Source organism: Melospiza melodia, chromosome 4, assembly GCF_035770615.1.
Source record: "Melospiza melodia melodia isolate bMelMel2 chromosome 4, bMelMel2.pri, whole genome shotgun sequence".
NCBI lineage: Eukaryota > Metazoa > Chordata > Aves > Passeriformes > Passerellidae > Melospiza > Melospiza melodia.
In genome coordinates this window covers 80234604-80257006 of record NC_086197.1, presented here as the reverse complement: position 1 = coordinate 80257006, position 22403 = coordinate 80234604, and the positions used below count along the sequence as shown (strand labels likewise).

The 22403-nt window shown below is 37.7% G+C and overlaps 1 protein-coding gene across 5 annotated transcripts in view; it reads left to right on the top strand.

Moving 5' to 3' along the window:
- LOC134417741 (ankyrin repeat domain-containing protein 26-like) overlaps positions 1-22403 on the top strand; it is a 47743-nt gene that overhangs the window by 4554 nt on the left and 20786 nt on the right. For 2 of the 5 annotated variants that reach the window (XR_010027626.1, XM_063155330.1), the window contains exons 7-23: positions 5548-5581; positions 5660-5732; positions 6932-6992; positions 7348-8363; positions 8890-9019; positions 10538-10599; positions 11702-11813; positions 13306-13334; positions 13435-13501; positions 13586-13630; positions 15727-15809; positions 17532-18515; positions 19343-19551; positions 20106-20255; positions 21198-21231; positions 21384-21522; positions 21950-22163. Coding sequence is in view for 4 of the 5 variants with exons in the window: in XM_063155330.1 (XP_063011400.1) it covers positions 5548-5581; positions 5660-5732; positions 6932-6992; positions 7348-8363; positions 8890-9019; positions 10538-10599; positions 11702-11813; positions 13306-13334; positions 13435-13501; positions 13586-13630; positions 15727-15809; positions 17532-18515; positions 19343-19551; positions 20106-20255; positions 21198-21231; positions 21384-21522; positions 21950-22163 (3442 nt within the window). In the remaining variant the exon portion in view is untranslated. The remainder of the gene's footprint in view (positions 1-5547; positions 5582-5659; positions 5733-6931; positions 6993-7347; positions 8364-8889; positions 9020-10537; positions 10600-11701; positions 11814-13305; positions 13335-13434; positions 13502-13585; positions 13631-15726; positions 15810-17531; positions 18516-19342; positions 19552-20105; positions 20256-21197; positions 21232-21383; positions 21523-21949; positions 22164-22403) is intronic. The other 3 variants (XM_063155331.1, XM_063155332.1, XM_063155333.1) reach the window with 3 other exon arrangements.

The window sequence follows — 22403 nt, the reverse complement described above, 5'->3', positions numbered from 1 at the left end:
TATTTGATGATAGTTGGAAGTGCTGCTTATCAGGCTGTGAAAGCATTTGGTTTGCACTCTGTATTCACTTCTTAGTGCTGTTACTTTCCGTCTGTGAGACTGTCCACCTATTTGGGTTTTCCTTAAGAGAGAGAGGAGGATAGGGAAGGAACTAGGCAAAAGTGTTTACTTTTCAAGTGTATACTTTTACCTACACATGGCAACTCAGATTGTGAAAATCCAGTTACAAAAGCAGTGGGTTCCACCTGAGTAGTTGTTCCTCTTTCTGTACTTGGGAAGCAACAGAGAAATGAGCAGAAAGGTATGTGTCTTGTTGATTTTCATGGAGTTTGTGTCTTCATTTTAATGTTAAGAGTTCCATCTGCACTAAGGTCCTTTTTGCTTGGCCTATTTCTCAAAATCAGTTATAGCTGTTTCCATGTAGGTGCTGTAGAGACTCACTTAGCAAATATTATATTGGAAAAGTAACTTTGTTGGCAGTAACATTGCAGTGTCTGTGAATGCTGCATTGGGTAGAGCATAGTTTGATTTACAATAAAAATAATGCTTTTCTTCCACTTTCAGTAATTTTTATGAATTTTTTAAAGAAAATAGTTATTACCTTGTGATCCAGAAAAAGTAAATTGCCTTGTGATCAAAAAATTAACTCCTTCAGTGAGTTTTAAAAATTCAGTCAATAGTTATCAGCTCAGAGTCCTAGAGGAATCTTAGAAAATGAATGCCTTAGTATAAATGAAATAGTGTGTCTTGTTCTTTACATTTCAAGCCCTACAAGTGGGAGATTTTATTCTTTCCAAATTTTTAAGGGCGTTACTTTGGTACTGTGTGGCAAATGGACAGAAGACACTGCTCAAGCACAATTCATTATTCCTTTAAATACACTTCCTTACTCCATATTTAAATATGTCTAGAAAAAAGAGCAAAATATGGGCTATTCTTTCTCACTGACCTTTCCTAGATACAGGAATTTAATTTAGAGTCAGGCTTTGTTGCTTTCACTTAGGAACACTTGATTTGACCTAGTCAGAGATTTGGAAAGTTTCTTGATAGTTTGCAGAGATCTTTTTCTTCTTTAAAGATTTTGATACAGGTGGTTTGTTGCTTTTGCCCAAACAGCGCACACTGTGACTGTCTCTTAGATACTAGTAACATAAAGAAAATATTCACCTGCATTAATTCTGCAGTCTCTAACTTGCTCACAAAAAGTACAGGTCCTGTACTATGAGAGTTCTTCTCATATGCTGCAGTAACAGACTTTGAAGCCTCTCTTAGAGGAGAACTTGGAATGATCTCAGGAGAACAGAGAAACCTATTTTGGAATTAATTTTGTTTCTGTTGCTCTTCTATACATTTTTTCTGGGATCTTCAGTGTTGTCTTTGTTCCTTTTGCTGATTTTGCACTTGTTGAATATTTTTCAAAATACTCTCCTCTAGTGAGTAATTCAGCCTACTTCAAAAGTTGGCTTTTGTTTATATGGATACTTACTGTGTGATGTGTTGTTCCTTTCGTGTTCCTGGGTCCCTATGGAAACTGTTGGGTTTCCATCATAGAGCTCTTTGAAAAGAATTCAGTGATTTCTGTCTCCCAAGTTCAGTAAAAGCTGTCCTGTATTATCCCTTCAGAAAGCTGAGAAATGTAGAACACGTGAGAAACCATGATGCAGTCCTTTCTTAACTCTTTAAACGTATCTTGTTTTGATACAAGTACATTCCTTCCCTGTGGTAAAATCGATAGAAGCAGGTCTCCCTTCTGTTCTGACACAAATACTGCATCATGAAGGAATTTGGTGTCAGTTAGCTGCAATCACAGAATGAATTCTTGCATTTTATTAGGTGGGATGAGTAGTGCAGATGCATAGTGATTTATATTCTGAGCTTGTGTTCCACAACACACAGGCATGTACACACACAAACACATGTGTGATACACCAGTCAATGCACCCAATTCAGTCCAATTATGGCCTGCTCTATAGCCCTGGGGGAGCATGCTGCTCTCTTGTCATGTCTGAGTGGTTCAGCATGGTCAAATGAATGTAAGCAGGACTCTTCAAACTGAGGTAGAAGTGGCCTGTGTTTGTATCAGGCACCAACTGACACAACTTTTAAGATAAGCTCGTTTAAGGCAACAAGTTACTGGGTTTCTTTTTCAGGAAGGGATATAAACATGCTAAAACTGTAACTTAAGATGAGTGTGTGTAAATAACATAATGTCTCAAAGTTGCATGCTGGTCTGAGTACGGGGAGCCAAGATTTCCTTGAAACTTCTGGATAGTCTCCAAAGTTTGGTTCTTGACACATAGGATTTTTGAGATGCTTAGAATAAGGACTTTTGTGTGCTGTAGAGTGTAAGGCACTCTACAACCATGAAGGAATTGAATTAGCATCTCTGCTAGACAAGTAGTCAAATTGAGGGAAATACAAAGTTGTCAGGAGAGTATACTTCTGAAAATATGTTTCAGTGTTTCAAAATACTGAAATATGGATGTTTTACATGGAGCAAGTACATTAAGTTAGTTTGACGCTGTCCCTTGAGAGCAGAGTTCTTTAGACTCTGATTGGGTTGTTTCCAGCACTTCTAACTGTAGAATAGGCTGATAGTCACAGTGTGTTCTCCCATTGCTGTAGCTGTTTTGATGTACTGCTTATGTTTTCCAAGTTTCTGGAAATTTCAGTTTATTCTGATGTCATTGTTCCATCTGTCCTTTCCATGCCTTTTCCTAAATGGATATAGAAATGCAACAATCTCCTAACCAGACATCAAGAACACGAAAATCAAGGAAAGGTATTTTGTGCAGTAGCATTTAGAATATGAAATCTGTTGTACAGTATACAGATATCAACACATCTATGATGTTTATTATCCTGGAGGCTCCTATTTTGATGGTTCTGGTTTTATGAACTACGTTTGAGAGCAGGCTTTGTGTGGTTTTTGTTTGTTTGCATGTTTTGCCTGTTCTTTATTATTGAATTTAGTGTTTGCTTTTTGTCATTCGTGACAGTAAATCTTTTTTTCAGTACGCCCTTCTTTTACTCTGAAATGGAAATGGGCTTGAATTAAAGTGGAAACAAGCAATCCCCAGAGACTGCTTTTCTAGATCCCATTTCTGCTGTAATCAGAGTTCTGTCTGAGAGGTAGCTCATGAACTTTCTCTCTTGCCTTCTAAAGGACAATGTAACCTGTTCTTGATCACTGCTTAAAGTCACTGTTTACAGAATGACAGAACATTTGGAGTTAGAAGGGACCCACAAAGATCATCAAGTCCAGCTGTTAAGTGACTAGCTCTACCCAACTGAGCTAATCTATTCATTGGCAGCAAAATTTCAGAAAACTTAGCTTGTTTGATTACTTGAGTACTAATTGAAAATATAATTGAAGTCACCCATCAGGCATGATAACTCACTGCTCCACACTGGTGGAGGCATTTTTACCCAGCTTGGGAAATTAGCAGGTAGGTTAGACTGCTGGTACTGATTGATTTAACAGGAACTGTGGTATGCACAACTAATTAATATTATTTAAATATTGTGTGTTTACAAAAGGAAACAGTAAAAATTAGAGACTGTGTTGGTATTTTTAACTGTTAGCTTGTCCTTGTTTCAGTTTCTAGGCTTTCTCTACATGACATGCACACTGTATTTCATTGTCCAAAAGCCCAGTGCAGGTCTGGAGATGTACTCATGAACATTTCTAGACATACCCTGTCTTTAAAACAGACAAAATTCCCATGCTCTTTTGTGTTTACTGCTAGTGGAGGAAATGTCTTCAGGCATATGATATGCCTTTGTTTTCTTTTCCCTTTAATGATTCTGCCTAAGACCTTGGATTGGTTGTTGTGATAGTTGACAAGAATTAATTATCAAGAATTGAGAAACATCGAAATAGGTACTATTGGAAGTTGTGGAAATTGTGTTTGTTTTCCCCTTCTGTTTTGGGAATTGAGGAGCCCTTTTATATGATCTGAGCTATTGATAGTTGAGAAGGTTCTAGGACTCTTGAAGCTGGATTCCTAGAGGTCAGGTTTCTTTAGTGGATCAGTGATATGCTGGAGTGCACTCTCAACAAGTTTGCAAATAGCCCTGAGTTGGGAGGATCAGTGGATGCACAGGGCAATGCTGTCATTGAGAGGCATTTACTCTGACATACTGTGTAAATGAACTCTCAGGCCTTTCTAGCAAAATTCAGCCTGGGCAAATGGAAAATCTGCACATGGAAAAGAACAACCCCTTGCTAAAAGCATACTGGCACTGCCTGGCAGGAGAGATGCCTTGCTGAGGAAGCCTGATGGGTCTTGGCAGAGTGAGCTGAGAATGACCCAGCAGCAGGGTGCCCTGACAACAGTGTCCTGAGTTGTATTAAGAGCAGCATAGCCAAGAGATTGAGGAAGGTGATTATCCACCTCTGCTTGGTACTCTGGATTATGTCCAGTGCTCTGGGTGTAATTTGAGCCTCCAGTTCAAGAGAGATTTGTCTTTCAAAATTGAGCAAGCTCAGTGGAAAGCCATCAGATTCATCAGGGACAGGAGTATTTGCCCTTTGAGGACAGGTTGAAGAAACTGGAATTTTTCAGCCTAGAGAAGTGAATTTGCAGGGGACCTAGCAGCAGCTTCTAGTATATGTGAGAAGACAAAGCCAGGTGCTTCCCAGTGGTACATTGACAGGAGGCAGAGATATAAGAGGCGTAAATGGCAACAAAATAGTTTCAAATTGGATGTGGGAACAGTAAAACAGAGAGGCTGTACAGTCTCCCTCCTTGGAAGTGTTTAAGACCAGACTGGATAAAGCCCTGAACAACCTTCTCTGACCTCATAACTGAGCCTGCTTTGAAAAGGCTGGCTAAGAGACTTCCCGAGGTTCCTTCTGACCTGATTTATCCTATTATCCTACATGCAAGTTCGTGTTTGTAACACTGATGAAAGCTTGGAGTGTCCTATAGAGTGCCCTGGGTTTGCCACTTGTGTCTACTGAATTCCCTTTTTGCTGCAGTGTACAGAAGTGTTGGTGATTCTTCTACTTGAGCTTTAGAGTTTGATTTTCATTACCTTTGCAAAACAATCTGTATCTGGGTAGAGCAGCAGATAGTGTAATGTTAGCATAATGTTAGACATAATGCTGCATAAAATAATAAATCTCTGCATGTGGTGGGTACTTCTGTGTAAGATGAGAACTTTGGAAGTCTTAATGTCTTCCTAAACCACCACCATTTTGTTAATTGTTTACTAATGTAGGATATTAATGTTATGCCTTTTTTTTTTTTTTTTAAGTTTAGGGGTATTTCTATGCTTTTTAAACTTCTAGGTATAAGACTCCAAAAGAGATATAGCTCTGGTCTTTTTATTTCCTTTTTTATTTTTTAAAATTCGGTGTTGTTTGAGATGCAATTTTGTTTTGGAAATGCAGTCATTTATACCACCTTGTACTGAATTTACTACCCAAAGCATTGTTCTATTATGATGTGCAAAGTTGTCCGTGTAAAATATTTAATTTTTAAATGGTTAATTTTTAGCATGCTAAATTTAATTTCAACATGTTGATTAATGTTTGAACAGCAATAGATGACTTCTCCCAAGGAGACTCAATAAGGTGAGACTTTAAAAATAATAACACTTACCTGAGGAATGACTTGAGAGACACGGTACTCATTTTGCTTTGCTTTTAAAGAAGCTCTGAGAAAGAGGGGAGCGATGACAGTTGGCATACCTCTGAGGAAGAGGAACTTGATTTTACCCCCAAGGTATGGTGCATTTACAGGAAAAATATCCTGTAAAAATAAGGGGTTTGAAGGCAAATTCTTTGGAACTGAAAGAAACTGAAGCTCTATCTAATATTATTTTCTCTTTAAAGTAATCTTTGGCCTGCCAGCCTTCCTTCTGCTGTTTTTCCTAAAGGACCTGTAGCTGTGACAGAATATGCAGTAGATTTGTAATTTGAAGCCAAAAAGCAGTAGATGACAAGATAACCTCAGTTTTATATTTTTTCTTGTTCATGTGAGTCAGATTTGCAGACTTCAAAAATTTGTAATTTATTATTATAACCTATCCTGTTCTTGTCCAATCATTGTTATTGTTTTCTGTAAATTTGGGTATAGATTCCTAAGTGATAAAGGACATTTATTTATCAAGATCTGTAAAAATCCTCATCACCTAGTTCTCCTTTCCTCAGCAGGTTCCTCAAGAGTACTCAATGAGCAGATGAGTTACTCAAATGGGTCATCTATTTTCTTCTATAAGATGACATTCAGTTCTTGCATGTGATCTCACACTGCATGTTTTTCCTCATTTTTTTTAATGCTTGGGTAATACTCTTTTTTTGTTAGTTACAAGCTCTTATGCCTACTGTTTTTACTAATGATCTGTAGAATTATCAACTACTGAGTGATGTCTGGAGCATCATCTGTTGCATTGGCATTGTGCTGTGATGCAGAACCAGAGTGTGGTAGTTCAACCCACTCTGTAATGCTGGAGATGCAAGCATGTTTAGTGTTAACTTGATTTTATTTTCTTGCACTGATTTAAATAGAAATGATACATTTTTCTGCCGTGATTTTGAAATTTAGGGGTATTTTTTAAGCGTACTTGCAGGGACTAAATTTATGCATTAAGTATGGGGATATTAACAGTTACCTTGTGTACATTTGCAAGTAAGCATCCTGAAAATGCACTTTTAAATATAATTGAATTTTACTTAAGTATTGCACATGTTAGAAACAGATTTTTGGAACAGTTATGCACATAAGCATTTTTGGAAACAATTTGCAGAAGTGTGTCTGCACTTACTGAATTAGATATGAGAGGAATGTTTGTGTAGTTAGTGCTGGTTCCATCCTACATTTCTATCATAAGGACAGTGATTGTATTTACTGTTCAAGATTTGATGTGAACAAAGGATTTGTTGTTGTTACTGTTAAAAAAAATCTTAAATCTTCATTTACAGAAGCTGCAGAAGCCAAACCTGACGCTGTTAATGAATGCATCACAGCAGTTCAGGAAAAACAGTAAGTTAATTTGCAAAAGGTTGAATGATATATTGATACATAACGTGGACTTGCTAAGTAGGTTTTTTTGTTAATTTGGTGTTTTGTTTTTTTTAATAGTAAATGAGAAAAGTAGCGTTTTGTAAACATGGCACTGAATAATTCAGAATAAAATAAGTCATTAAAATGAAGATATTAATTACCTCTTAAGCCCCTTTCCTTCATCAAGTTCATCCTCCATCCTGCCCAACCTCTCTATTTCTAGACATTCCCAAATGGCTCCTCTCTTGTGCATTAATCTGAGAACATCCCTATTACTGTTTACCTAATTCTTTCTGATCACATGCATTTTTCTTTTTTTTTTTTGTACTTTAAGATGATGGTGGTGGTTCTAGAGTTGAAAGTCCTAAGTCACCAAAGAAAAGTCTCAAACAAAGAATCCCATCAGGTGCAAATGTGAACAAAGGGGACAGTGAAGAATTGTTTAATCAAGATGTCTCAGCTGCAAGCAACCTGGATGAAGAAGAATTGGAGGAGGAGGAGGAGGAAGAAGAGGATGAAAATGACAATGAAGATGGTGATGAAGATTATGAGGAGGAAGAGGAGGAGGAGGAAGAAGATGATGATGAAGATTTTACTGAAGATGAAAAGGAGGAGGAGGAGTTGAAGGATGAAGAAACTCAGTCTAATGAAATACTGAAAGAGGAGAAAACAGAACCTAAAGGGGAAATTAATCAGAAATTAGAGTATTTGAGTAAAGCCAAGTATGAAGGGGATGCTCGATGTGGAACAGGAAATGTCTGTGATGATGATGAAATAAATAAAGAGCATGATGAAAAACTGGAGGAATCTGTTGATACTCCTGTGTCTTTCATAGCTGGGTCTTGTGAAAGGTTTCAAGAAAATATAGCAGCAGTTTCTCCAAAAGTCATGAATAATGAAATATCTTGCAAGTCAGTACCTAAACAAGCTGTCTTTCAAAATCTAAATAATCTGCAAGATATGCAAGAAAGCTGCAACAGAAAAAGCATGATTGAGGAGAAATTTCACAGAAACACTGACTCCTGTTTTCCAAACTCTGAAGGGACAGACTGGAAAAAAGAGATACCTCAGCCTCTCTCAGATAGTTGTGCTGTTAAGGAGAAAAGGCCAAACTTCAGTGATGGCTCTGAAAGTGACAATAATTCTTGGTTAGCAGAAAAAACCCCGGGACCTGAAAGGGAAAGACCAACATCTGTCATACTTGAACATGTGGATGGTGAAGATACTGAAGAAGAGGAATATGAAGGAGTAGACGATAAAGTCTATAAACCACTGAAAAAAGAAGGTGAAATTTTGCACTTAAATAAGCAAGAAGAAAATTTGAGAGCAGCATTTCATTCAAGCAGCGAAGTAAGTTTATAAGGATGATTCAATCACAAGGGTATTTTCTAAGGGTCAGATAAGTAAGAAACACATACTAAACCAGATTTCTCTTAATACTTATTTTTCACATATATCCATTTTTTGATCATCCATTTGTGATGTTAGTGTCTTACTTGGAGTCAAAACAGTTTCTTTGCTATGGCGTGGTAATACATTATAGTATGGAAAAAGAATAGGCAGTACACTCTGGAATCAGTTAGATTTTTCTAAGTTCTATGTTACAGCTTTTATCTGTGAAGTTTTACTACCATTTAAGAAAATTCATGTTATGATAGCTGAAAGTGAGGAAACAAAAAGAATTTTGTATAAGATTGAGAGCAGGAAACTAATGATTTTCCATGGAGCAAAGTAGAGGAAAAAAAGAAATATGCTCTGGAATGTTGGAACTTAAATGTAGCTGGAGTTAGACTGACATGAGGAATTGCTTATGGAGGAACAGCAAAGATAATGTGTGTTACCGTTGTTTTCAGCTGTTTTGGTTGGTCTCTTTTAGGAAGAATCATCTGAACATGAAGAGAAGGAGGGTGCTGGCAAAAAGCTACAAATTACAGTTGCTGAGGATGTGAAAAATTCTGTTTGTAATGATAGGCACGAAGTCCACAAAGCTTCAATGGACAGTTCTGGTGAGAGAAATGACTTTGTAAATCCTGACCCAAGTTCTTCCTCTACAAATATTAATGAGCTAAATGAGCTAAAATGGTGATTGTCTCCTACAATAGCAAAATTTTCTTTTTCCTGTGAGTTCAAGTGGGCATTGGCAGAAAAGGAAAGCAGATTGTGTTGCTTTTCATTCATTCTTAAAGAACTGAAATTGAAGCATTGGGCATGAAGCAATGCAGTACGAAGCAAGTGCCATTCTTGATTTGTTGCTATGTTCTTCCTGAAGTGATGTGAACAAAATGCACAGATAACAAAGAGAAGGAGGACTAAAAGGTCTTGAGTGACAGCAGTATTCCCTTTTATCATGGGTACTGTCACATTGAATGGCTGTAATTGCTCTTGGCGGAAGCCAGGGAAGGATTTGAGTCAAGCTGAGAGAAAGCTGTTTAGTGCCTCACCTTGTCCAGTTTCAAAATGTAGAAGGTCTCTCCAGCACCACGTGTGTGCTTGAAAGCATTACCAGCCTAGTCAGAGTAGAGCACTTTGGTGCTTACCTGAGGTCTGACAGTAGGAAGACAAAGCACCATTTCCATTGTCTGTCTCCAGAGATGTTGCTAGAGCATGTGTAGCTGCTGCTCAGATGCTGCACAGGGGGCACTGGCAGAACCTGCTGTGTGCTGTGCCTGTACCTGCTCATCTGCCTTTATGTGTTTACTGTAAGTATCTATCTGGCATAGTGTAAGTAGTCAGAGGTCAGATTGGAACCAGCAGTTGCCTCTTCTGGACTGGGTGCCCTCACAGACATCCAGGTCCTTGCTCCTGGTTTGTGTGTATGTGTCTACACAATTGAATCCTAAATCCTGAATTAATTTTTCCTAACGGAGTAGCTTCAAATAGAAATACTTTAGTAAAATCTGGCTAGTAACCTCCTGAGACTGACCCTTAAAATTGTAGGGAAGAGGTTTGGATTTTAATTCCACCTCCCCAAGACAGAAATGGCTTTTGTGTGTTTAGGTTAAGTGTTTGAGGTGTGAGCCTCTATTTTTAAATGGCAATGCTTAGGTGTGTAGCTTCTGGGAAGGGGCCGGGTAACAGCTTTGTCAGGGAAGATCTTTCCTAGTAGCACAACCAAGGGAGGATTGTTTCTTGGTGACTTTGTGCATGTTAGTGTGAGGAGGTTTTGGATAGTGTTTCTGTGGTACCCCCTGTACAATGGAAAGTGATAGCAAATGCCAAATTTTGGAGCTGTAGGCTGGAGACCTTAACTCTGTATACAGCAGAACTGCAGGATACTGAAGTATCTTCCTGAATGTTACCCAAGTATGTTGGATATTGCCTGTAGCTTTGCTAGCTGTTGTGCATAGCTATCTTCTGATAGAAAGGAAGCAAAAGAAACTGGAAGTGTAGAGGAGATAACATGATGTGTCTGGGTGGGCAGAAGCGCTTGAATAAAACTTGCTTCTTAGTTTGTCCTCGTCAGTGGAACCTGCATCTTTGGATGTACAAGCAATCAAGCATCTCACTTTTTACCTTATTTGTAGGTGCCCTTCCAACAGTGGGAGCAGAGCAAGAGGAAGATGCTGAATCTCCCTGGGATTCCGAGGTACTTTTTGTGAAGGACACAAGGGTTTCCACTGCAGGAAGTAGAAGAAAGATCCAGAATCACTTGAGAGCTTCTTTTTCATTTGGACACTACTGTTGATAAGGCTTATTTCCTCTTTTCTTGCTTTTGCTGTATATTTGTAACTGGGGGCCCTTGAAATAATTCTGCTCTAGGCCAGCTACTCGGTTAGGATTGGGATGAAGTTAGGGTGAGCTGATGGCTTGGGTCACAGCAACTGGCTGAGTTTGGTTTCTAGTATAGTCCTGAAACAGTGAAGTTCCTTGCTGCTTAAAATATTCTGACCTTTTTGCAGAGGCTGGCAGGATTATTGCTTTTTCACCATACTGCCCCAGTCTGCTGACCTGGTTAGCTGTTGCCCTTGGGCTCTAGAAGCTAGATGGTTTGCTGCTTCTGAACAGATCCTCTCCACCTCTTGTAGGTTACTCTGGCCCTCTTTAAAATCATGTTTAACAGAGGCACACTGCACATGCTAGCCCCATTTGCCTTTTTCATTTTTTCTGTCCATGACAATCAGCAAGGTCTGTAGCTAAATCCCTCTGGTTCTTCTTTTAAAAAAAAAGAACTCTTCCCATCCCCTTCTTAAAAATACAAGGCTCAAACATTGTTAGTTTCAAGGTAACTTTAAGCTCTGCCTTGCTAATCTTTGTTCAATCTAAATGGCTCTTGCATTTGAGAGCAGCACTGTGTTCATTCACTGCTGCAGGGAATGTCAGTACCAGCTTGAATGTCATATACAAGTTCAGTACTAATGTTGGACCACTGCAGACATGTAGCTGTTGGTTCACAACCTGTATCTTGAGTTACCATGTTAATTCTTGTTTGTGGTTATCCAGTCTGTCCAGGTTTGTCAGCGTGGCAGAATAGTGGCATGAAGTTTTTGCTTAAGATCTGAAAACAAATACAATTGCTGTGATTTTCCAATATACTGTGTTCTGATGGATTCTTGCCAAGGGCCTTAAAAAACATTTTTGTATCTAGAATATACTTACATACCATGCTACATGAATTGGTTTAGCAGGAACTTATTATATAGAAAAGCATTGAAAATGCGTTTGTACTAATTTTCATTCATGTGTTTTAGGTTACGCAGGCGGATTCCGAAATGCCAGATAAGATACCATGTGGTGTGCTGCTCCCAGCTGCAGAGAGACATGGAACATGCTCCCAGTTTGTTTCAGGGGAAAGTGACAATGGTAACTTCCTGGTGGGCTAATGTTTGTCTGTAAGCATTTATAAGCTTAAAGTAAACTTTTATCAGTGTCTGCCCTAGAAATGCTGTCACGATATGAGTGTGAACCATACCAATGAAGGTTTTATTGTTTGTTAACTAATGCCAGTAATCACAGCACTTGCTGGCCAGTTTGTAAAGGAAATTCTTTGCATTACTTGTGTTCCTCCAGTGAGTATCTAGTTCAGGTTCTTGTTTCATAGTGATGACAGTGTATGTCTATTAGGACTGACCATTCTTAGATGATAATGCAGCAGAAGACAGCTGTGATCTGGCTTAGAATTTTTGTTGCCCCTAGCTTAACCTTTGATAGCATTTTGATAACTTTATGTTGTGCTTTGCCTAGGAGCTAAAGTAGGACTACAAGTACAGGGATTTTTGCTGAGGATTTCTGCCTGGAGTTTGTGACACTGTCTCTTGAGTGTCTTGAGCAAAACTTTACAAGCTTCCAGAAGTTTCAAATGTAGTTAACTATTTGTCATGGAATTCTGCTTAGACAAGAATTCTACTAAGACAGGTTTAGGATCAGTGTGAAAAGATGGTGAGAGGTGGTTATGGTAATCTTTCTAAGGTCTTTCCACACTGCTGGACCACCAGGTTTACTGAAATTGAATACTGTTTGTTTTTTAATGCTGGTTTGGATTTTTTAAAATATAAAGTATAAACAATTTTATTTAAATATAGAATTCTTGCCATGGAGCCATTCTTAATAATTCTAAGTGTCCTTTCATATACTTCTTTAGTGAGAGGACTCAAACCATAACATGACTTAAGCAGAGGATTTGAGAAGTATAGGTGGGATTGTGTGGGTTTGGAAATTATTTAATGTTGAACAAAATTTTAAAAAATATTTGGAACTATACTATAAATGTAGATTAAAACCAGACAACATTTGTTTCTGTTGTTCCCCTGCAAGCTAAACCACAACAATCTGATGAGCACTGCCTTGATTTTACCTTGTTGGACATATATGAGGTTTCTCTGTCTGCACCCATGCTTTCTTAGTTCCAGCAACGGAAAAGAAAATCCTCCTCAATATTAAGCACTTGTAGAATAATCACAGTCATAGGGCTGTTTGATGATCACTTATTGCAGCAGACCAGCTTTGGCTTTTGAAATAATCCTTTTAGAAAGCAGGATTCAGCTTCTCAAAAGGACTAAATATTTTAATCTTGTTCTGTTAACAAGCATAACCTTACTGCTTCACCTATATTGTCCTAGTTCTGTGATAATAATTTTTTAAATCCAAGGTGTATGATGGGAAGTATGCATTGCTCTTTTCTTGTATACTAAGACACATGCTGCATGATGAGGTAAATGGAATGTTCAGTATTGTACTCTTGATGAAATAATGCTTGTGACTAACGCTTAGTTGTAGAAACTACTGATATTGAATGGATTAAAATGTACTCACAATTTAAGAAAATAACATTTCACAAAATATTTTTCACTTCCAGGCTTTTTGGAGAAACCCAACAATTCACAGGTAAGTATTTCTTCATGTAAGACTGACTACTTATTCTGCTCATTAAATAGTTAGTAGTTGCTTTGAATTTGATGTTTTAACACTGAATTCTCTTTCATAGCTGAAGACTCCCATTTCTTCTTTGGAAATGAACAAAACTTCTCATGAAAACAGGCAGCAGAAATCAGGTAATATTTGCCTTAAGTGGTTCTGGATTTAGCTTCATAATCTTTTAGGAGTATTTAATAAGGCATCTGCTTTATGTTTTGCAGATCTATTGCAGGAATTTGATATAGAAGATGTTGAGGATATTGAAGGTATTCATGACCGTCTCTTTGTCGTGTTCTTTCATGGACAGACACATTGTAATTGCAAATCTTTTCTTAATTTTAAATGAATGGTGCTAACAAGGTGTTCTGGAAGCAGAAGGACTAGTGAAATATGCACCTGTACAGGTTTGCTCCCTCCTACAGTCTACCCTTCCATGATGATGGCTTCCTCCAGCATACATGTTGTCATTCCCCTTTTCAGGCAGTCCTGAAGATGGATGAACATTGATGCCTTGTGTCTTTCCTGTCTTTTCCCTTGTTCTCTGCCAGTTACACAGAAATTTCAAGATTGGTTAAACACTATGTGAAACAGATCTTATGGGCTCCAAAGATCCTAAAATCTTTCTTGAAGACTGAGACTTCAAACTCAACGTAGTTGCTATTGAAAACTTCTCTGATGAGCAAGACTAAATGGGAGTTAGAGTTGCTTTTGATTACAGCAGTCTTGATAGTGGTAACTTAGAATACCCTCTGCACAGTAATTTCTGTGGGGCTACCTGCAGATGTTCCTTGACCACCAGCATCTGTCTGGTTTTACTGATGGCTAGAGCCTTCATCTGTACCAGCAAACAGCTTGGTACTGGGATATCTATAAGCATGAGTAAAGTCTAAAGCTCCTCTTGCTGAAAAACAAGGAAAAGGGGAAATGCCTGTGTTCCTTGTAGAACATGATCCCTAATTATTGCTGTTATTATTGTCCTTAGTATTTATCAGACTATCTGAAATGCATCAGTCACCAAGAGATCATCATAGCAACCCTGTGAAAGAAGTGCTGTCAATCCACTAATGACTGTTGTGTAATGCCTTGTACTGAAATATCCAACAATCAAATCTACAAAAAATCTCAGAATTTTTACCTAGCAGTGAGATGGGAGGAAAAGGTTGTTTCTTCACACTGTGTAACTTGGGGTCAGAATTGACCTCTGGAGACCTTTGGCTGACTGAGGAGTTCGGACATAAAGTTGTAACTCTGAGCTTGTATCAAATGTGAAGAACTCTTTAAGGAAGGCTTGCAAAAGTATTCACCTAAAGCGAAGATGCCAAGAAGTGAGGTTGTGCCCTTTTGTGTTTTTATGATGATACCTATGTATTTTTCTCAGTCTTGCTCATTTTTTTTTGTAGGAAGGATATTGTGTCCTTCTTTAGCAGTGAAGCTTTGGATATAGAAATGCTATTGTGTAGAATCCATGACCTTATGGAGCAAGACAGGAGGTGCAGAGTGATATGGGTGAAATCCTCCATCTCTTGTTTTTAGATTCCCCAGTTGAGTTGCTAAGACTCATTTCTTTCTAGAAGCTTGTCACTTGAAAGTGTACAATATGACTTCCACAAGAACAACGACAGTGAGGTGCTCTTTCTAGATTGTGTCTGGGATTATCTGGAGTGCAGCTCTCTGGTGTAACGGAGATTCAGGGTAGGCTGCCAGACTGAGTGAATACATCTGAGAAGTTTGTGACCTGCCCATATTATATAGAAATTCTGAGAGAGGGAAGAGTGGAATCCAGTTTTCAACAATATAAGCAAAGTGTTCAGATCATGGATTGTTTCTCAGCATTACACAAGTCCGTCTTTCAGTTTTCCATTTGGCAACAGATAAGGTAGCAGTTTGAAATACTCAGTCCAGATCCATGTCTAGAAACAGATTTGTTTCATGGACAGAGTAAAGCTAGGGCCTTAAGATATTTCAAAGCTGTGATTTTTTTTTTTCATGATTTTTTGTGTACTGCACATATACACATAGGGGAATTACAGCTGCTGGAGCCATGTAACTATTTACTGTATGGCTCACAGTGTTTCAAAGAGAAAGATCAAGATAATGCACCTTTAAGAAAGAGGATTAGTTAATTTGTCACCGCTTGCAGCAATTTTCAGCAAATTTCCTTTAAATGCCCTGTAAGAAAGCAATGTACACAGATACATCTTCAATCTGTTTTAGGGTAATTTTTGTCTTTAAGAGCTCACAAATTAGAGGCAATGCATTATTTTGTGTTAAGATTTTTCTCACAAATATGATTCAAGATGCACTCTAAATGTAAGTAGTATTAGGTCATGCTGGTTATCAAAATGTAGTTTTCTCATTGTAGGTGAGTACTCAGGATCTACTTTTCATATGTCATCAGCAGCTGAAAAAGAAGATAAGGATGCCATTGAAAACTATGGAGTGTGGGTATGTAACACCAAAGGTTTTGAATTAGGAGCCTGAAACAGTAAATTGTATTATACACAGTAAAGCAAAGAATTACATGTTATATACATGTAAAGTGAAGGAAACTTACCAGTCAAGGAGTAAGTAATTCTGGAGAATTCTGTAGATAAAGGTTGTATAACAGCCTGAAGTAAAATGGAATAGTCTTCTTATAATGAGGAAAAATCCTTATTGTTATATTGTATACTTGCTGTTACACTAATTTGTTTCCAGCTGGTTTGCTTAGACCTTATTCCGTGTTCTTCCTTTTGCACAGTGCTGAGAAATAGTGCAGTCAAATTCTTTTTTTTCCCTATGCAACATGCACATTCAAGATTGGTTTGCTTAGATTTTGTTCAGTGTTTTTCCTTTTGCACAGTGCTGAGAAAAAGCGCAGTCAAATTATTTGTTTCCCTATGCAACATGCGCATTCAAGTAAAGAAGGGAATTTGTCTACAGTATGCTGATCAATTTGGTTAAGTATGCCTGGCCTTCCACTTCATAACAGAAGAAGAAACAGAAAAAAGTTAAATTTTGTGACCAGTGCTTTCCCTGTCTCTGCAAAATATGTGCTTGTTTGGCCATGTTAGTAAGTGTTCGAAATGGTTTTTTTCAGAGGGCATTTCAGACAGGAATAAGGGAGACATCCTGTTTGTGTTGGGCCTACAACAGGAGAGGGACAGGGCTGGATAGAGGGGTCTGGAGTCTTCTGTAGCACCTCAAGGGACAGTGGAACAAATGACTTCTACCCCACACCCATGTATGATGACAAAGGAATATGCTTAATATTGACAGGCAGAGCATGGAATTGAGGCCTACTGAAAGTGGCAGTGGCTGGGCAGTGAACCTGGGGGATGGTGAGGCTGAGACAGATGGGAGCTGGCTGAGGTGCTCCTTCCCTGTCTTGAAAGCAGCAGTTTGGCACAGAGAAGGGCTTGGCTAACGAGAGAGAGGAGGTGAATGGTTTTAGCCCCTGGGGCCTGAGGCACAGGCCTGTATGGAAGGCACTAGGAAGCAATGGGGAAGGAGCCTGTGAGGACCAGGGTGTGGGGTCAGGGACTGGAGGGGGTTGAGTGAGCCATGGTATGGTTTTTACATAAGTTTGGGTTCCTGACTTTTGGGACGAGGGAAAGAATGGACAGGTTTCCTCATAAATGCTTTTCTTTGGATCTTGGAATGAAATTTAACATATCTGTGCCTTGGGTGAAGAAATAGGCCCAGTTGTTCATGTTGTGGACAGTAAAAAGGTTGTCATGTTCATTTACACTGTATTAGCTTAGCTGGCAGGGGATTGTAAAATGTCAGACAGTATGGAGGAAGGAAGGTGAGGAAACATGGGCAGTTCCAAAGAAAGGTGGTAGTAAAGCAGCAAACATGAAAAAATGAATTGCTTGCTAACAAAGGCCGCTGGTTACAGAAAGCAAGCGGGCCTAAAGGTGAAAGTAACCCTCGTCTGGACAACTCCAATCCTGGAAAAGCTGTTATCTCTAATAAGTCCTAGTAGCTAGTAAGTCCTTTATTTTTAAGAAAAAGGTGAGTAGTGAACCTTTAATTTAGTATCCTTTGATTTATATTATAAAAATTGCTTTCAGAATATCTTGATGCTGTTATTTCTGTTACGTGAAGGATGAGTTTGCAATGGAAATTACCTAGATTAACTTCCTTTTTCTTGGTAATCTTTTTGTCTGTACCTGTTTACTTAAGGATAAATATATTTTAGAATCTGCTAACTTGATAGAAAAAACAGCATGTGAAAATCAGACTGACAAAGCAGAAGTTTCACATCAGGAAGCCCTAACAAAAAATGAGGAATCACACAGTGCTGACAAGGAGTTAAATCTAAAACCTTGGGAAGAAAGATATGAAAGAATGTGGGTTGAAAATGAGAAAAGGGAATTGAAAACAAATTTCAAAAACATTACAGCAGAGCTGAAGCAGTTGTTTGGTGAAAATGAAGCTGGGGAAACAGCTTCACTTGTGGAAGAAATACCAGAAGATGACGTTGGTGAAGAATTGAGAAGTTCTCACATTTTTTCATCTCCTGTGACAGAATCAAGTAATAATTTAGAAAGCCAAGGTGAATTTGGGGATATTAAAACTACACTAGGTGGAAAAATACCCAAAATGGAAATTGTATTTCCAAGTCATGATGTTCTTCCTGATCAAAATAGCTTAAAGACGAATGTAGAAGATACCTGGAATACAGATGAAGAAGCTGGCATTAACAATGTAAATAACAGAAAGGTGTCCCTAGCTAAAGGAGAGAAAAAGAAAATGCCTACTATGGAAACAGAAGAGAATGATAATGGAAATAGTAAAAGTGCAGAGGAAGGTCCTGCTTACTGCCTGAGACATAGCTTAGAATCAAGTATTTTGGGTGACATTTCTAATATTCTTCCTCAAATAAGACCTGTTTGTGCAAGTGATGAAAGTGTACATTCTGTAACAGAAACAAAACTTAAAAAGTACTCTGGATTTAATGATGATGCTCCCAAGGACTGCTGTATCAACAGTAATATAGGAGAAACTGAAAGTCTTTTCGTTAGTGCTCAGGAATCGTGTGACGTGCTGGAAGGGAGTCTTGATGAAGAGCTAAAAAGAGATATGGAAAGATTTAAGAGTAAGGTAGGAATACTGCAAGCAGTATTCCTGGCTTTGGAGAAAGAGAAGGTACAGCTGCAAAAAGAGGTAGTTCACCTGCTACTCCTTATTCTTTGTCTTTCTCCATATCAATGGTCCTGTTCACTTCAGCTATTCATCATTAAATGAAGAAGCTTTGTGCAAATTAGTTGTTTGAATGAAAATACAATACTTATGAATAAAGACAGCAGTGGAGAGTTGCCTTTTCCCCTTTTTCAGAAAACACAGAATGCACTGTTGTTCCACTTTAACACTATGTGGCACTCAGTTCCAGTGTAAGAAGTTATCACTTCATTGACATTAAAAGAAGTTAAATCAGTTTTGTTTCTGAAACAAAGAATGAAAATAGCTTCTGAACAGGGTCTTGACTGAACTTCTCATTTGCTGTGATTTCTGCATGGTGTGTCTTCATTGCCCTTCACTTAAATTCCTGTTTGCTGTGAGTGGAGTTGTTTCTACTTGTGGGTTTGGCATCTTTTTCCCTGCTACCCTGCCTACCCTCCATGGAGGAAGCAGTAACCAAGCACACTTCCATTTGATTTTTTTTTTATTTCTGTTTTTATAACAAACATTGTGCAGTCCTTTTACCTCTTTAATCCATCAGTAACGCTTTTGTATTTTTGTTGTTCATGGTATAAGATACATTGTTGTTTTCTTTCTAAGGACCATGTTTCTGTTATATCATAGAATCATGAGTGAATTTGAAGGAATTTCAATAGCAATACATTTTGTAATGTAATTTTTGTGAAAATACTTGTCTATATTTTTTTTCATTTTACACTTCTTCAGAGGTAAACCCTGAATTATTTAGTCTTGGATGTTGTGTTTCTCTTTTATGGAAAGACTGATTAATACTTGAAACTTTATTTTTGTAGGTTGAGAAGGAAAAAAACAAAGAAAGAAGTTTCAATACACAGACAGTGGCGAAAGAGGAAAATGTTGATAAATTAAATACACCACCAGCCAACATTACTAATCAGCAAATAAAAGAAAAGCTTACACTAAAGAAGAATGACTCCTTGAAAATGGAGGATGAAAACACTACAGAAGAAAAAGCCAACAAGAATTTTTCACCTGAGGAAAGGTCAGAAATTATTAAAATGCCAATGAAAGTAGAAACTAAAGACATGATCTCTAATTTATATCTGTAGGAATGCTTAAGTATCTTTCAGATTTTCTAATATTGTACTAGTTGAAGCAGTTTCTTTGATGCTGAAAGCAATATTGAGCAGACCACTGCTTCACAAACATTTAAGAAAAGCACTATTTTTTAGGAAGATATTACCAAATGAATATTAAAAGTTTGACGGAGGCATTGATATTTTTATGAAGTCCTAAGCAGGAGGGTTTTTCTGTCTGTCCTTCAAAGATCTCTGCTCTAAATACTTCCTCTAATGTGAATATAAGATACTGCCTGAATCTCGTTCAGGTTCCACATTCCCCCCTCATTCCTAGGGCAAGGTTTTTTAAATACTCCACAATCCTTGGAGTTAAGTCTGTTTTTTATCAGAGATATTTTTAATCTCAGTTATTTCTGAGATCTGACAGGTCTGAGTTTCTGACATCATCTTATGTCTGTTTCAAAGAAACATTTTCTGTAAAGTTACTCAAGTGGTAATTTTTTTCTGTTTAATGCAGTGAACTTTCCCTGAATCATGATGTTGCAAAGAATAATAAAGGACAGACTTCAAAGCTGAAGGCCAATCAGCAGATGAGCTCTTCCAGTGGGAATCATTTTCGAGTACCAGATGATAGCACTTCCAGTGAAACATCTCAAGAGGAAGGAAGGTACTGAATATAAGAACTGTTATGACTAAAACTTACTTAATGATAAAAGTTGACCTAAGGCTAAAGGTAAGTTTTTTTTGTAAACACGATGTGCACAGTGGTTTTTGTTCCTTCATGTGACAATATAGCTTGATATCTTTTGTGTTCCAAAACACACCCTTTTTGCTTTATGTGCTTTGAACATCTTACCCAAGTTCATTATAAAGACAAATGTGCACAAGTGCTGAGAAAGTACCTGAAGGTCACTGCATATGTGAACATATATTTTTTAAAAGGGAGAAGAGACACTTACGCAAGAACAAAGTTGCTATTTCATCACATGCGTCTTAGGGTTTGAGTTTTTTCTTTTAATTTTTTTTTCTTCACCTGTATATCCTCTTGACTTCTTGCCTACCCAGACTTAACAGTGAGGGGCAAAATGAGAAACAGAAATTGTCGACAGGGTACAAGCACTGTTCAGAAATAGCTAAAACACTGGTGTGTTATCAGCACTGTTTTGGTCAGAAATGTAACACACAGTATTGTGTGGGCTGCTCTGAAGAAAAATAACTCCACTCCAGTCAGCCTAAGTACATTAGAGAATCTAAAAATTACAGTTCTTGGACCTTAAGGGAAAGAGTCTAAATACTGAAGGGAACGAAACCTCTAGTATTAAACAGAGAATGCACATAACTATGTATCTGTATATCTCCATGTCTGTAGCTATATGATTCCTGTCACTTTGAGTGAACAGTTATTTCAACCATTTGCTTAATATTTGTAAAAAAAATAATCTTCCAATAAGGATTATAATTTTTTCCAGTATTCACCTACGTCTAAAAATACTCTTGTATTAAATTTTACTTTAATTCCCTACTGAAATCACGTTTTCAAAGCAACTTTAGCTATTGCTCTTAATGCAAGATAAACATTCCAGAACTGAAATATATTTCTGTTTTCCAGACCTGCAGCAAAGACAGCGAATGAAAAGAACAAGGTATTGCAAAATTAGTTTCTTGATAAATAGTTTTATCAGCTTTTAATCACTCATATGGGATTGATCAGATATGGACTGTGAATGAAAGAATCAGTCATTCATGCATCTGTAATATTACATAGTTGTATACAGAAAATACTGTATTGTTGTAGGTCAGCATACACATGGATGTAACTGATGACCTCGATTTAACTCACTCATCTGACACAACATCAGAGGACGTCAAATTGCCAACATCCACCTACAAAGAGGCTGTGTTGCTCTTAGAACAGCTTACTGTGGATCATACAGGTATGTTCTAAAGTCACTTTTTCCTCAGGTGTTACAAGTTTCTTTGTGTGCACTCCTAGATATCTTGGTTCATTTATATTTAGGTTAGCACCTCCCCACCACCCCCTTCATCGCTGACATGTGTGTACAGAGCAGCTGTTTTTCCTATTTTTTGCCTTTGCCTCAGTGGTGGTTTTGTCTTCTCCTAAATATATTTTTATGAGGTGTCACCAGGATGGCTGAAAGGCTCAGTTGTGCCCTTGCATTTAATCCATTGTCTTGTGTCTGGAATGGGGCAAGCCCTGGCCTCTTCTCATGGAGAACTCCCACTGCCTTCCTTCAATCTTCCCACTACCAGAACTTTTATCACCTGCACCAAATCAAATAATTTACACATTAGAAAGTATTTATGCGTATGTGCAACTTTGTCTTCTCTATCTCAAAATAGGTTCTGCTATTTTACTGAAAATCCAAAACATACTTCTTAAATATGAACAAATAATAGAGCATGAGAAAAATCGGTATGCAGCAGTCTGGAGAGAAGTAAAAAAACTGAAAAGTGAAAGGGAGGAATCAAAATTAATAGCAGAAGAGACTCAAGATTTGAAATCCATATTGGCTCATCAAGAAGTGGAATGGAAAAGTGATATCCAAAGCCTTAAGTATGTAATCTTGTGTTCTGATAATGTATTATCTTGTAACAGTATATTTACCTAGATAAACTTACAAGTGATAAAACAGTCAATAGTTTATTTCCATATACTGTAAATGTGATACCATAGATAATGGAATGATGATAGAATTCTTTAAAAAGTTAAAAATTAGAGTAAAAATATAAAATCTGAAAATATTTAACATTTTTTATGGTTTGAGTTGTTTCTGCAAGTTCATAGTGTAGAATA